General features: G+C 46.6%; 1 protein-coding gene across 1 annotated transcript; it reads right to left on the bottom strand.

Moving 5' to 3' along the window:
- Positions 1 to 4,998: 4,998 nt before the first annotated feature.
- LOC138441345 (E3 ubiquitin-protein ligase ZNRF2-like) lies at positions 4,999 to 10,398 on the bottom strand. The gene is made up of 2 exons (XM_069592177.1): positions 10,151 to 10,398; positions 4,999 to 9,312 (listed from the first exon to the last, which is right to left on the bottom strand). The coding sequence occupies exons 1-2, from the start codon at positions 10,390 to 10,392 to the stop codon at positions 9,246 to 9,248; spliced, it is 309 nt and encodes a 102-aa protein (XP_069448278.1). The 5' UTR covers positions 10,393 to 10,398; the 3' UTR covers positions 4,999 to 9,245.
- Between the last annotated feature and the right edge of the window lie 5,246 nt (positions 10,399 to 15,644).

Below are 15,644 nucleotides of genomic sequence, written 5' to 3'. Positions count from 1 at the left end.
TTGGTTGCCTTTCAGTCAACAGCGGATCCAGATGGAAAGGTGCAAACTAAGCCTCCCCTGTTCTGATCTTGCAAACCTGGTACCTGTGGAAGAGCAGTAGCCTCACTCAAGGGCAAGTCAGAGGCAGGCTCAATGGAACAGGGCTTCTAGGATGTATTAAAACAGAAGAGGATTCTTGTTTCATTTCTTTTCCCAAAAGTGGAGCTCCTATTTAGTAGTTTAGGAAGCCTAGTTGAAGTACCAAGGTGGTACGTGATTTTCTTTGTCCAGGTTTAAGAAGTATTAACAAAACTGACCAGTAAGGGAACCTCTTCTGTCACTTTGCTTTTTCAGCATAATTTTGTCCAGTTTCTCATCTGATTTAGATGATAGCCTTGATGAAACCCAGTCACCCTATGGGAAGAGGCAGACATGCCCATGCATGGCAGAGGTAGTTTTTTCTACCCCTAGTTGCAGTTTGAAGTCAAAAGTTAGAAGGCAGCACAGTAGTGCCGGTTATGTGGTCTGTTGTGCTTGCCTGTCTGGGCCTGCAGCACTTGCCATCTTTTGTTCCCTGGCTCCAGTTCTCATGCCATGGTGCTCCTAGACAGACATAGTGTATTCAGGGCTGAATGCCAAGATGGAATGTAAGCTTCATGCCAGCTTCTCCCTTGTTGCCAATTTGAGTGTGTGCCTGCTGGGACGCCTACCTGCCAAGTCCACCCTGATGGGACTGTGCCTCCCAGGGACACAGGAGCTGACTGGCCAAGAGGTGTGGAAGTAATGGGTGCCAGAGTTATTGAGGCTAACTGGCACTAGAAGTATATGTGGAAACAGTTTATCTCCAGGGTACTCTTTGACACTCGACTTCAAACATGTCTGAGAACTCTGTTTTGGGTATAGTCAAACTGCTTGGTAAGCTCACCCTGGGGTTAGTGAAGAGCCCAGGACAGAGAATCAGCTCTTTAGGCAAACATCTCTGGTTTTGTCTCTGCCACTTGAACTTACGACTTCACGTAAGTCCCTTCCTATCTCTCAGTGCCGTATCAGTGTAAGGATGAGTCTGAATCTCAAAGAGCCTTTCCAACTGTAAAGCTATCAGGATATAATAGTGAGCAGGAGATCTAATATCTGATGAATAGAGATGCTGCCTAGAGACATTTGGTCATGTCTCTGAGCAGCAGTTTCCCTACCTGTAACAATGCCTGCTCCCTATAGATTGTGGTAAGGATTACATGCAATAAGGCACGTGAAATACACAGTGGCACTTAGCAAGAACTCAGCTGGGAGATGATCACACCTGCACCAGCTCTGGTCTTCTCTAAGTGGCCAGGGTGAATCTGCACTGCAAACCACAAGGTGGTGCTAGAGTTAAGGATACTGGTTGCGGAAGAAAGTTGCTTCCGGTGGGGAGATGTCTGACAAGCATTAACAGATTCCTGGGACAGCTTGTTTAAGATTTGGCTTATATGGAGAAGGCAAACTACCAAAGAAAGCAGGGATGAATAACAGGGAGGAGAACCAGGGCTTTGAGTGGCCCATCTGAAAAACAACTGCAATCACTAACATTTGTTGGACAGTTACCAGGTAGCAGACAAGATACATAACGTGCATTTAATCCTTAGAAAAACAATGTCTCATTCTGTTGTATATCTGCCCATTTGGTTCCAAAGCCAATGCAAATGCAGGTCGTTCTTCGTTCAAGAAGAGAGAACAGGTGTTGCTACTGCTAAGACGACCAGTCAACTCACCTCACCAACCTCTGCTTTCAGAGACAACCAACAACTTGGATTGCATCTGGAAGACATTCATCTAGCAGCAGTTATGTCCTTCCCTCAGAACATGTATGTTTTGACAGCTCAGTCACAGCCACAGTTGAGAATGGATAAAAGAAGCTCCCTTGGACTCTGTAGAGGATCCCTGTAATTGATCCAGCATCTTCAAAGAAGAATGTATACACATAATGGAATTTCTAGGGCATCTGCCTCTGCTCTTAAAAAGATATGCTGAGGGCAATTAATGAAATTGGAATGTGGACTACGGATAAAATATTGTATCAATGTTTCTGAGCTCCTGAACTTGATAACTATATGTGGTTATTAAGAGAATACACTTTCTCATAGGAAATATTCACTGATGTAGCAAGAGGTTTAAAATAAGATGTTCATTAAGGAAATCTTTGAAATTTCAGAAATACAGAAAAAACCTAAAAGCATCAACTAACTAACATTTTAAGGTCATCATGAACATCCATTATAGAAAGTGTAATATAATGAATGTTTAGGTTCCAGTTGATTCACAAAGTATCTAGAACACAACTTTAGTTTGACCCTTCATTCAAGTTTGGTTTTTACTCAGAATTTGGGTTTGACTCAAGGTCAATATAGGAGACAGGTTCGATCCCTGGGTGGGGAAGATCCCCTGGAGGAGGGCATGGCAACCAACTCCAGCACTCCAGCTTCTAGAGAATCCCATGGATAGAGGAGCCTGGCAGGCTGCAATCCATAGGGCTGCACAGAGTCAGACGTAAGCGACTGAACAGTAGAGAACCCATTAGAAGAGTTAATTCTGCTGCAGGGTGTACAGCTGAGGAGAAATCCCCAGCCAGAGGGGCTGGGGGTGCTGAACCTAAGAACTGGGCCCAGATTGGAAGGATGAGAGCAGAGGCAGTGCCAGGAGAAGAGCTTCTGTCAGTCAAACACTTCAGAGATGAAATCAGTTTTAGAGCTGGATCAGTGCTGGGTGAGATGAGACAGTATGAAGAACAAGACTTCTTGGGGGACCCTTGACTCCTGCTTCACTGAGCGACCCTGGGGATGAAGGGAAGAAGGCAACACTGCTATCTTAAAGCCTAAAACTCATTCATAGAAAGGACAAGAGTGAGATCAGATCTAGTCCTCTGTCCACAGCCACACCCCTTCACTACTTAAGGAATCATAATTTCAGCACTTATAGGGGGCTTGGACTTTACCATCCCAAACTCCCAATTAAAGGGATAAGAAAGTTGAAGCCCAGAGAGCAGCCTTAATGACCTGTCATGCTCATGCAGGAAATGAGGAGAGCCAACATGAGCAGCTGTTACAGCTCCAAATTCAGTGCTCTTACCAAATGTGGGATCTTGTTATTTTTCATCTAGGCCCCTTCTTCTCCTTGTTAGAGATGAGAAAAGGGAGGATCAGAGAATAAGGGAGTGGCATGAAGCCAAAGACAGAGCTGGGAAGGGAAAGGTGGCCAACATCCAGGTGGAGTTATGAAAGTTGTTTTGAAGTCACTTCCCTGTGAGTCAGGGTTGGCTTGACTGTATAAATTAACTTGCTTCTCCAGCCTCCAGGGTTCCATGTTAGCACCATCTAGGTTTCCCTTACAGTCAGACTCCTGGCTCTAGCACTCTAGTGAGAAACCCTGCCTGGGCTCAGCCCCTTCTGCTTGATTCTTCATCCTCACCCAAAGGAAACCTAGGGGGCAAACCCATTTTCAAGGAAGCCTGAGTGAGTGAGTGAGTGAATGTCAAAGTGTCCAACTCTTTGCGACACCATGCACTATACAGCCCATGGAATTCTCCAGGCCAGAATAGTGGAGTAGGTAGTCTTTCCCTTCTCCAGGGAATCTTCTCAACCCAGGGATCGAACCCAAGTCTCCTGCATTGCAGGCAAATTCTTTACCAGCTGAGCTTGGAGAACCAGAAAAGGGAGGTGGAAACTTCAGAGGCTCTCCAAGCAGGAATGGCAAGATCTTTTGAGGTAAACCCAAGATGTAGGAATATTCTGCTCCATGGAGGAAGGGAGGTGGAAGACAGCCTTGAGAACAAGGAGAAATCAGGGCTTGACGCTAGAAGGCCTGCTCCAAGTTAAACATCTGTCCAGACCTGAGCACATTCCCAGGCCAGGCTCCCTTGGGGACTGGGATGAACCAACCCCCTCACACAGCAATCCCCACTAGAGGGCCGGCAAAGGGGCACTCTATTTTTAAAAGGACAGGATATCACCTGAGGAAGAGGAGTTGCACTTCAGTCCTCAAGGCTAGAGGACCTCCCTCACACCCCTGTCAAACTTGGATTCTACAGACAGATGACATGGAATGGGCTCTTTCCTCCCTGAGGAACTAAGCAAAGGTCCTCAGAAATTCAGTCTTCCCACAGACATTGCTCAATGCCACCTCTATTCCTTACATTGTCTTTGGGTTAACTCTGGTCTCATTCTTTCATTCAGCAAGTATTTACAAACATGTCCTATGTTCTAGGACCTATGCACGGAGAAGACAATGGCAACCCACTCCAGTACTCTTGCCTGGCAAATCCCATGGACGGGGGAGCCTGGTGGGCTGCCATCTCTGGGGTCGCACAGAGTCAGACAAGACTGAAGCGACTTAGCAGCAGCAGCAGCAGCAGGACCTATGCAAGATGCTGGGGCACAGCGGTGAGAAACAGTCACTGTCCCTGTCCCTGCCCTCCAGTAGGAGACAGCAAGAATTATAATAAAAGTGAAGAGTGTTAGAGGATAAGAGGAGGGCACCTCCACTTATCTGTGGGTGGCCAAGCTGCCTGGTGAGCCAGGGTTGGCCTGGAGAGGTGAGAGGCGAGTTTCGAAAGGCAGATATGTTGGTCCTGACTTGACCCAAAGGCCAGGAAACTACTCAGATTTTAAAATACTTTTCTAAACCTGCTATCATTTTTGTTGTTTATTAACAGCTTTATTGAGGTATAACTTACAAACTGTAAACTCAACCCACTGCATGTATAGTTCGGTGATTTTTTAAAAATAAATTCATACAGTTATGCAAACATTACATAATCTAGTGTCCACCTCTCATAAAGGTCTTTCATGTCCCTCTGTAGCCAACCTTTGCTCACTCCCAACCCTAGGCAACCAATGATGTGCTTTCTGTCTCAATAGTTTTGCCTTTCCTAGAAATTTCATGTTACTGGAATAGTGCAATATGCAGTCTTTTACATCAGGTTTCTTTCACTTCGCTTTTTTCATTTAGATGGATTTTTTTTACATACATCCATGTAGATGCATGTTTGTTTCTTTTTATTGTTGAGTAGTGTGATATAATAAGCAATATACATTTGGTCTTTGTCTCCTATTCTTGGCAAAGACTTTCTCTAAAACCCTTGGAATCTCTTGAGTGATGAATGTCTTTGGTACACTAATGAGATACCCAGATAGTTTCAAGATGTGGGCTGCTTGCCAAATAAAAAAACAAAAATAGGATTACAGGGTTGGAACCTTCAGCCCCACCCCTAGAGGCGAAAGGGGCTTGAGATCAAATCACCAATTTCCAATGATTTACTCAATAATGTCTACATAATGATGCTTCTATAAAAACTCCTAAATTATGCAGATCGAGAGCTTCCAGTGTGGCGAACACACCAAGGTACTGGGAGGGATCCTTGAAATTCTAAATGAATTTGAGGAAACTTTTCCATATTTGCAAACAGTGACACTGGAATTTTGATAGAAATTGCACTGAATCTCCAAATTGCTTTGGGTAGCATTACCATCTTGAACATATCAGGTCTTCTAATCCATAAACACAAGATGTATTTCCATTTATTTAGGTCTTCTTTAATTTCTTTCAATTGTGTTTTGCAGTTTTCTGTGTATAAATCTTTTACATCCTTGGTTAAACTTGCTCCCAGGTGCTTTAGTATTCTGGATGCTACTGTAAATGGAACAGTTTTCTTAATTTCCTTTTTGGATTGTTCATTGCCGGTGTCATTCTGGTTTTGATTTACAAGCCATTCATGTATCTTTTCTGGTGAAATGTAATCTTTCATTCTTAAGCTGCCACTTTATATTTCCATGAGTAGATAGAGAGGGAGTCCCTTCCTCTCTCAGATACTTTCTCCCTTCTTCTGTTTCTCTTACTCTAAAAAAGTGCTTCACAGGTGGAAGGAAAACACTGTGCCTGAGGTTAGCAACACACCCTGGAGCCACATTAGGTCCGCTCTGCTACTTACTAGCTATATGACTTTCAGCATGTTGTTTCACTTCTCTTTCAATTTCTTAAAGGTTTAAATAGGATGTTTGTTAAATAAGCTATTTCATTTGTCACATAAAATATTAATAACTACAGCCTACTACAGCCAAGCATTATGCTAAACCCTACAATGCAGTCATAAGTAAAAGAGACACAGCCATTGAGCTTCCAATGCCTTATCCCAGTGAATGTGAAACCCCAAATGCAAATATCACCTGAGGGAGGGCCACAGGTAAGTGCCTGTCACAGGGTATTCTGACCTGGCTGTCAACTTTTCTGAAGACACTGGTGCTTTAATTGAGCACAGGAGATATTAGCTAGGCAAAGAAGAGGAAGAACATCCCAGGCAGAGAGAATATGTTGGCGGTGGCAAAGAGTACAGTTAAGGAGGTAGGTGGAGAGAGGTGTGGATGAAGCTCAAAGAATGAAAAAAAGGCAATGTGGTGGAGGAAGCGAGAAGGGAGGCCAGAAGAGGCAGTCCGGGCTGAGCCTCAAGAGCCTTGCTGAGACCTTGAAATTTTATTGCGAAATGGGAGAGGCTGCTAAGGTGTTTTAAGCAGAAGGGTAACAAATGCAGATCTGCTTCTCAAAAAGATCCTTCTGGCCACAGTGCAGTTTGAGAAGAGAGCATGAGGCTGAGTCTTGAAGTACTGGGACATTTTCTTTTAAATAGGATTTTTTTTTTTTTTTAAATTTTTGGCTATGCTGGGCCTTCATTGCTGTGCTGGGGCTTCTTCTAGCTGTGGCAAGCAGGGATGCTATTCTTCTTTGTGGTGGTCAGGCTTCTCAGTGTGGTGGCTTCTCTTGTTGCAAAGCACAAGCTCTGGACGTGATGGCTCAGCAGTTCTGGTGCATGGGCCCAGTTGCCCCACAGCATGCGGGATCCTTTGATGTCCCCTGCATTGGCAGGCAGATTCTTAACCACTGGCCCACCAGGGAAGTTCTCGTACTGGAACATTTAATATCCAAATAGAGCGTTGTACATCAAGACAAGTAAGCAATGAAAGAAAAGCCTTCAAGAAGAGATAATCAGGGACTTCCCTGGTAGTTCAGGGGTTAAGAATCAGCCTTCCAGTGCAGGGGCCTCAGACTTGATCCCTGGTTGGGAAACTAAGGTCCCACATGCCATGGGGCAACTAAGCCCGCATGCTACAAATAAAGAGCCTATATGCTCTGGCTTATAGAGAAGCCTGTGCACCACAACTAAGATACACAATGCAGTCAAATAAATTAAAAAACAAAACAAAACACAGATGGTCACTTACAAGTCAATGCTGGTGAGAATTACTAAAGGAAAATGAAGACTGAAAAAAAATCTACTGGACTCAAGAGCCAGGGGGTCTCTGGTAACAGCTAAGGAGCCCCCAAACACTGCTGCTCAGACCTCGGAGTCTGTCTAGCCTCTCTATGGCCCCATGGTCACTGCCTCAGGACTTATCCTCTGACAGCTCAGAGCAAGTCTTTCTCATTAAGATTCTTAGGATTCCCTGGCAGCTCTTTTGGCTGGCTGCACCAGCTCTATCATGGGACCAAGCCAGTTTGCCCATGTCTGCCTACATATCTCATCTAACCCATCTCACCCATTTGGCTGCTGGGAAGCCAGAGGTTTCTACTGGGTGCCAGCAAACAGGCAAGTCTCATGCCACAGTTAAGCACTACTCCAATGTCACACACCAGTTCCTAACACAGCTCTACCACTTATCAAGATCTTGGAGAAAGATATGTAAATGGATGAAACTGTTTTCCAATTTGTAAAACACTGTGACAATGAAGCGTGTATCAAATACTCCATCTAGAGAATTAGCTATCACAGGTTCACATTCATTCATTCAACAACTGTTTATTGTATAGCTAACAGCTATATAATAGACAACAAGGCAGACATCACCTATGTCAACAAGGAGTAGCCAATCTAGTGGCGGACCCAGTCAAACAAAGATTTGATGCTTGACAGGAAAAGCACAGGGCACTGGCAGAGAACTGGGGTGGGGGGGCAGGGAGCGCAGGGAACAAAAGTCACACCCCTAGCACTGTTGCAGGGGGTTGGCTTTTCTTTGGGCAAGATCACTCATTTATAGCATAAATACAGGGTTGGTGCCATAAATAATAAATAAATAATAAATGAATAAGGTTTGGTTCCTGTCCTAAAAGAGAATTAGGAGGTAAGCACAGGAAAATAATACAGTTAAGGAGAAGAAAAGTGCAAAGAAATTCCAGGAAACTGTCATATTGGGTGTCACACTGGCTTTTTATGCACAAAGTCTCAGCTTATTTGGAACTCAGGTTCCATTAAATATCCCCACCACAGAGAGGCCTAAAAGCTAGGACCCAGGGCCATTGGAATATCAGTCTCTCTCAAGAGAGGGAGCAACACAGAAACGCTACTGCTCCATAGGGTTTTTCCAGGCTCAAATCCCTGTCAATCCAGAAGTGAACACAAGGCCTCCCCAGAAGAGGCCTGGGGTTCCTGCAAATTCTGTAGCTGAAAAGGAAGCTGCCAGAGCTCCCCTGCCTCTCTCAGGCCTTCCTCCTCTGCTAGGCTCAGCTATAAATAGCTTGCTGGTTTCCAGCTGGGGATCTCTCAGCCCTAAAAGGAGTAAGCACCGCCTTCTCACCTTGTCCTGCCCTCAGTCTGGAGCAGAAAGGGGTGGTAGCTGGCAGCCGGAAGGAGATGAGGGGAGGACCAAAATGAGCACCACAGAGAAGCTGGCCACTGGACTACATTACCCACAATCCTAGACCATAGCTGGAAAGAAGAGGCTGCTTTGGGCCTGCAGCCTTAGGTGGGAACAAGGCCAAAGGCAACCTAGTGCCTGCGTGTGCAGCCCAGGCCCAGATTTTTCCAAAACTCTAACCCAGAAACCTTCAATCATGGACCTTAGAGATCATCTCCTTTCTATATACTCAATTCACAGGCACTCAGCTGATCTGAGGCCAAGGAGAGGGACAAAATTCCATTTATTTTCACCTTATGAACCGTGTGTGTGTGCGTGTGTGTCTATAACCAAAGACTGGAAGTCTATGAGTGATTTTATTCTGGATGAAGTCCAGAGGCTTCTTAGTGCTAAAAGCCCCCTCCCCAGCATTTACTCGACTCATTACTCCCAAGCTCTCAGCTTTTCTTTTCCTGCCTCACCTGAGGAGTAGCAAATGCTCACAGGTTGGTCCATGTTGCATTGCATTTCTGGAAGCGCTGGGGGGTGGGTGCTCAGGAACTGCTGTCTCTGCTGAGATCTAGTCCTTCTCAGACCTTTGCTCATCTCCCAGCAGGCAGATCAGGATAATCACGTGGCTGAGGCAAGTTTTAGTCCCTGGAGGTGCTGTAGGAGAGCCTGGAGGGGTTGCTGTTTCCTGTAGTGGATAAACCAAAGGTGTCAGCTGAGCAAGGGAGGCCATTCTGGATGGTAGAAGCACCCAGTGGACACTGCTCCAGACCTCAGTGCCATGGCAAGTGTACACCTGCCCCAGCTCTGGCTCCCCCACTCCAACCTTCCAAGTTTCCACAAAGAGCCAAACTATTCATGTTGGATTCTGGGGCTCATGAAGGTCCAGACTGACAGGGAGCATAGCGGTGAAGATATTTGGGACTAGATATTTGGGACAGGGGTCCCCGACACGTCGGGGACCCCTGTCCAAGATGGAAAGATACTAAGGCTAGCCTGACAACAGGGTCTTTCCCTCCTTCCCCTCGCTCGGATATGATAACAACTCTCACATCCTGAGCCCGGCACCAGGAATGTAAAGATGGAGTCACAGTCTCAATAAATAAATGATGTGTTAGGTACACAAAAAGCCTATCAGTGGGGGGTTGGAAGGGCTTCCAGACAGCCAGAGGTCTGAAACAAGTAAAGGTGACGCACAGTTCCACCAGAATGGTGTAAAAAGAATATTCCAGGCAGAAGGGACAGCTTGATAATGGCAGAAGGAGCGAGAAACAGAAAGCAGAGAAATACCTAAGACCGACTAGCAAAATGCGCGCGCGCTGGCGTGCAGCAAGCGAGGCCAGGCCCTTACACCACGCTAAGGTGTGGGCTTTAGGCCTCGGGTCGGTAGCCGCCGGAGGAGCTCAGAGAATCTCTGATTCCGTCAGAGAATCAGGGGGTAAAGTGGGACAAAATATGAAACCGGTGGGGAGAATGGCAACCTCGGACGCTCTGGGGACGCCCGAGTCGGCCTATCCCGCGTTTACCTCAGCCCGGCCAGGCCACGCGTTCCCGGCCCCGCCGCCGCCGCCGCCGCCGCCGCCGCCGCCGCCCCCTCCTTGGCAGAGTCCCCTGGCCGCGGGCTCCCGGGCGCGGGCGGACCCGGAGGGCCGAGCTCCCGCCCACAGTCGCCTGCGGGCCGCCTGCCAGACGCGGCGGGAAGGAAGCGCCTTGTATGGGCCTCAGGCAGGGAGGAAGCGCCAGGCTGGGCCCTGGGAGGAAGCGCCATATTTGGCGAGGGGCGGGCCGGGGGCGGGGAGCGCGCCCGCGAAGGAGGCCGCTTCCGCCGCCGCAAGACGGAGCCACGCCGCGCCACCCCGCCCCCACCCGCGCCGGGCCGCGGCCCCCGCCCGACCCCTCCTCCCGCTGGGGGTACGCACGGCTTCGCGCTCCGCTCCCTCGGTTCCAGAGCTACGGGAATTGGGGATCGAAGGCGGGGTCCAGGCCGGCTTTGACGACTGACAGAGCGGAGGATTCCCGGCTCCCAGCACTCTCTGTGTCCTTGGGCAAAACACTTTGGTCTCTGAGCCTCGGATTCCTCTTCCTCCGAAGGAAATGGGGATAAAATGAGAGGATGCCTGTTAAGCACAGCCAGGAGCGGCACTGCCCGCAGTGGCAGCGCATTAACCCCAACCATTCTGTGTGGCGAGAGAGGGGTGGAGGTGTTTCCATTCCCTTGCCGGGTCCCTTTAGCCTCTTTATAGCCTACTAGGTGCCTGGGGGCTATATGGAGCTGACGCTTTCAAGAAGATATTTTTCTTGAAGAAAATAGGGCTACCTTAAAGTCTAGAGTTTTTCCTTCCAAGCTCTGGGAGTCAGACAGACGGAGTTTCAATCCCAGCTTCTCCCCTTCCAGCTGATTGATGCTCGGAAAGCTACTTTCCTTCCCTAAATCTCAATTGCCTCATCGGTAAAATGGGGATAATAATTCATGATTTGCAGGGTTGTTGTGGTAATCAAATGAAACTGGTGTGTGTGTGTGTCTGTGTGTAAGAAAGAGAGAGATCTCGAGAGGGAAAGAGAGCCCCTAACATGGAGGAGGTGCTTAATTAACGACAGGTCTTCCGTTCTCTGTGCACTTTCCCATCCTGCCGGTGGGGAGGAGATAAGAAGGGCCAAGTAAACTTGGCCATTCCTCCTGGAAGTCCTACTCTCTTGGAGAAGACTGTCCCTTCTTTAGAATGTATGGGACCTTGTTGCTAATATTTGGTTCTTCTTCCAGAGGCATATCTGTGGCCCTTAATGCTCCCCTTGCTCAGTTCAGCCACCACCGCCAGTGAGTTGCCATCCTTGCCTGCTCTTCTCTGCCTACCCTAGAGCCTAGCTGACCTGAACACACTGGCAAGGGCAAAAACAACCTGGAGGAAGTTGAAGTTCCCATCACAGCCAGAACCTGGTATCTAGGACACCATACCCTCCCACGCCTGCTGTCAGTACCACACCCACATGTTTCACCAAGAGATGGATATCAATCTCAGAAAAACATTTCCCAACCCTCCCTTGTTGGCCCTGCCCTGCCCTCATCAGTTCTGCCTGTCCTGGAGTTCCACTTAAATCTAACCAGAATCTTTCTGCCTCTCAGTCGCAGCTCTATCCTGCAGTTTGCAGCCCCTAAGAGGTTCCAGGCAAGTTTGTGAACACACACAATAGATGCGTCACCCACGGCCTTGCTTCCTTTCATCCTTGCTGGGCAAGGAGGCTGTCGTTGGCATGGTAACCTTGCCTGTAAAAGTTGCAGCCCTCAAGGATGTTTTTCAGTTCCAGCGGGGACATGGCTTCTTCCCCCCACCTCCCCCATGTAGATCACAGGGTGACATGTAGCTGTGTCATCTGGCCTCCCCCAGAATGGGGATGTTGTACATGGAGCCACTGGTCCATGGCTTCCTTAAGCCCATGGAGTGAAGGGCTTAAGGGAGATGTTGATTGGATCTCTGAGGAACAGTTTCCTTCTGTTCCTTCTGTCCTTCTGTATGTGTTGATCCTCAGCCACCAGAGAAACCAGTTCTGAGGTTCAGAATATGTAGGGAGCCACTCTGGATCTCGTGGTGAAGGACAAGCACACATCTTCACTAAAATCTGGCACCCTGTAGAATAAACTGTTAAACCAAAAAGCCTCCAGAATCCAGTGATTTCCTTTGTCCTCGTGCCCTGTGGAATAAATGAATATTTATTAACCATCTCCCATGTTCCAGTTTCCCCATATATTATTTCAACTAACTCTTCCCACAGTCCTTTGAGGGAAGTATTAAAACACTCCTTTTACAAGTGGGGAAACTAAAATTTGGGCAGAGATCTTCAAGCAACTTGACCAGAAATACATGGCCTTGAAGTGATGGCACTGAGACTGGAACCCAGGTCTTCAGACGCCCAGCCCTCACAAAAGTCCTGTGTTCCTTTGTATTTGTGACTGTACTACTGGTAAAGAAATCTTTGCCCCCAGGTCCCAAGGCATTCCCTTTCTAGAAGGTCCTCAGGAATGAAATGGGCATCAGCATCGGTCCGTGTGACTGCGGGGTCCTGTGTGGCCCTGCATGGCACAGCAGTAACAGCGTCCTCAAACCTGAGGCTTCCTGCTACCAGCTGCCTCGTCTCCATCATGGAGTTTCCCCGGCAGAGGGCAAGCTGAGGGAAAGTGGTTCCCAGCTGCAGCCTCATCTAGACAAAATTGCATTAGCGCCAGCCCCGGCTTCCCTCAGTCCCTCCAGAGTGAGCACATTCGGCTCCCCCGCAGAAGGGAGGGGCAGAGAGACACGGAACAAAAAATTTCTCTGGCTGGGAAGCACTTGGCTTCCAGCTGCCACTCATCTTGTAGGTGGGGAAGATTAATACTGATCCTCTGGAGATTACAGAAGTCTCTAAAATGAACCCTTGGGCGAAAGGTATGCCAGGGAGAGAGGCTAGTAGAAAAGCCCAAGGTTTGAGTGCAGGGGGCTGGAATGAGAGGCAACCTTAGAAGGGAGGAAGGCCACTGATCACTGATCTCCTGTCATGCTCTTTTCTGGGTGTCATTCTTCTTTCTGTGGGACTTCTGGCCTTTTATCCCAAAGGTGGAAACAGTCATTTCCTGGCAACTGAAGCAGGATGAGGTAGGAAGCAGTAGGAGGTGGGAACTATCAGACTGTGACCTCAAGCGAAACAGGGGATCCCTTAATAGTATTAATAGTTAATATTTATTTAAAAAACAAAGTGTGTCAACCACACTTTCTTTATTACCTCTTTAATAGATCTTACTGGTATCCCTGTTTTAGAGAAAACAAAACTGAGGTTTATGGGGCTCCTCAATGACCATAGCTCCCTATAGAAGTGGGCCAAGCACTCTGTAGATATTGTCTCATTTAATCCTCACCACGAACCAGTGAGATGGAACCATTATGCCCATTTTCTGGAGGTGAAAACTGAGAAGCAGGAAACTTGCCTGTGATCACTAATGTAAGTGGCAGAGTGAGGGATTAGAATTTGACACATGCTCGACCACTTTCTCTTGCTGCTACCAAGGCTTCTCCATGCCTTTGGGGACTTCTGCTCACATAGCCTGGGACCACAAATATCTGCCCACACTTGCATTTTCCTAGTAGTTGCCACGTAGGTGAAAATCTAGCCAGAAGCATTCACTTGGTTTAGTTCAGACTTGCCATCAGAGTCTTTGTAGGGCCTGGGTCTGGGTAATGTGGGGCCCTGTATCTTGGGGCTTGGCTATCTTCCATCCAGGCTCCCAAGGTGGGAGGAAACCCAGAGAGGTCTTCACTACCCTCCTCATGCCTTGAGATTTCCCTAAGAGATACAAAGATGTATAAATTGAACAGTCCTCAGGAGGTCTCCTTAAGACCCAGGAAAGTGCTTCTTGCAGGAGAGGATGAGGAGTCCAGCAACTTCAACCAGTGAAAACCGAAAGCAACAGCCTCTCCAGCTGGGCAGGCTCCCAGTGGCCTTTCTCAGAGGCTTCTCTGCACTATTATATGAGGAGACTCCATTGCTCCCAGCCCTACTGCAGGACTGCGGGGGTGGGAAACACTTGGAATTCTGAGTCAGAGGCAAGGTTCCACTTCACTTTCCCTGGAACAGTAGGTCAAGGATGCAGCAGGCAGTGTATCTGGAAAGGAAGGGTAACTGGAAAGTGAAAAGAAATCGTGCGCATTTCCTTCCCTGGTAGATCTCTTTTATTTTAAAAACATTTTATGTATTTAATTTTTATCATACCATGTGTGATGCATGTTATTGCAGAAAATACATGTGATGGAAATGAAGTTTTTTAGTGTGAGTGTTCCTTCCTTTTTTCCTTTTTTTGGTTGTTCCACGTGGCATGTAGAATGTTAGTTCATTGACCAGGGATCGAATCCATTGAAATAAATTGTACTTTCTGGCTCCAAGGTCATAATTCCTTATTTGCAACTCTTTATTGCAAAGCTTGTAGAGCTATAATCATACAGAGATCCAGAATTTGCTAGGGATACAGGAAAGTACAAAATATCATTATGTAATAAATGAAAGAAAATAGTCAAGGATTTATCCTTTTTTTTTTTTAACAACTATGATTAAGCCTAAATTCATCATCAACACATTCTGGTTAACAAATGCTAATGGAATGATAGAATTACAGAATCACCATTTTGTAACCTCTAATGAGATAATAGATTTAGATAAGGATCATCAGTAATCCGGGGATTCCTGAAACCACTGGGTGGTGAAGGATTGACATAAATTTTATAACATCAGTAATACTTGAACCCATCAATTAATTTTAGCATCACAAAAAGAGAGAACACCCAAGAGAAGTGAAAACATCTTCACACAGAAACCTGTATATAATGTTCATAGCAGCAGCCTTATTTGTAATAGCTAAAGTGGAAGCAACCCAAATGTCCATTAACTGATAAGTGGATTTTTAAAGTGTGGTATATCCATACAATGGAATATTATTCAGTGGAAAAAAAGGGGTTGATGTACTGACACATGCCACAACATGGATAAACCTTAAAAACATTGTGCTAAGTGAACAGAGAATCCCAGGGACAGCGGAGCCTGGTGGGCTGCCGTCTATGGGGTTGCACAGAGGTGGACACGACTGAAGCAACTTAGCAGCAGCAGCAAGTGAACAGAGATACCAAAGGCCATATATTTTATTATTTCACCTGCATGAAATGTCCAGAATAGGCAAATCCATAGAGACATAAAGTAGATTGGTGGTTACCAGGTGCTGCAGGAGGGTTGGGTGGAATGCAGAGCGACTGTCAATAGCTATAAGATTTCTTTAGGGGTGATGGTAATGTTCTGGACTTAGGTAGTGGCAATAGTTCTACAACATTATGGCTATATTAAAAACCATGAAATTGTACACTTCAAAGTTTAATTTTATGTTACATGAATTATTTTCAATTAAAAAGTCATATATAGGAAATTTTAAAAAGAGAGAGAGAATCAATGTCTCTTGATATACTGCAGGAGCAAGTATACCACATGACCTAAAAAGTGAACCTAAATTTG

The sequence above is a fragment of the Ovis canadensis genome, chromosome 5 (genome assembly GCF_042477335.2).
Source record: "Ovis canadensis isolate MfBH-ARS-UI-01 breed Bighorn chromosome 5, ARS-UI_OviCan_v2, whole genome shotgun sequence".
NCBI lineage: Eukaryota > Metazoa > Chordata > Mammalia > Artiodactyla > Bovidae > Ovis > Ovis canadensis.
The sequence above is the reverse complement of the archived record's forward strand: the minus strand, read 5'-3'. Positions and strand labels throughout refer to the sequence as shown.

Excerpts from the sequence above, each read along its gene's own strand:
- LOC138441345 (XM_069592177.1), bottom strand. The coding sequence starts at position 10,392 with ATGGCGCTTCCTCCCAGGGCCCAGCCTGGCGCTTCCTCCCTGCCTGAG. Across the intron at positions 9,313-10,150 it reads CGTGGCCTGGCCGGGCTGAG|GAAACAGCAACCCCTCCAGG; the intron begins GTAAACGCGGGA and ends TATCCACTACAG.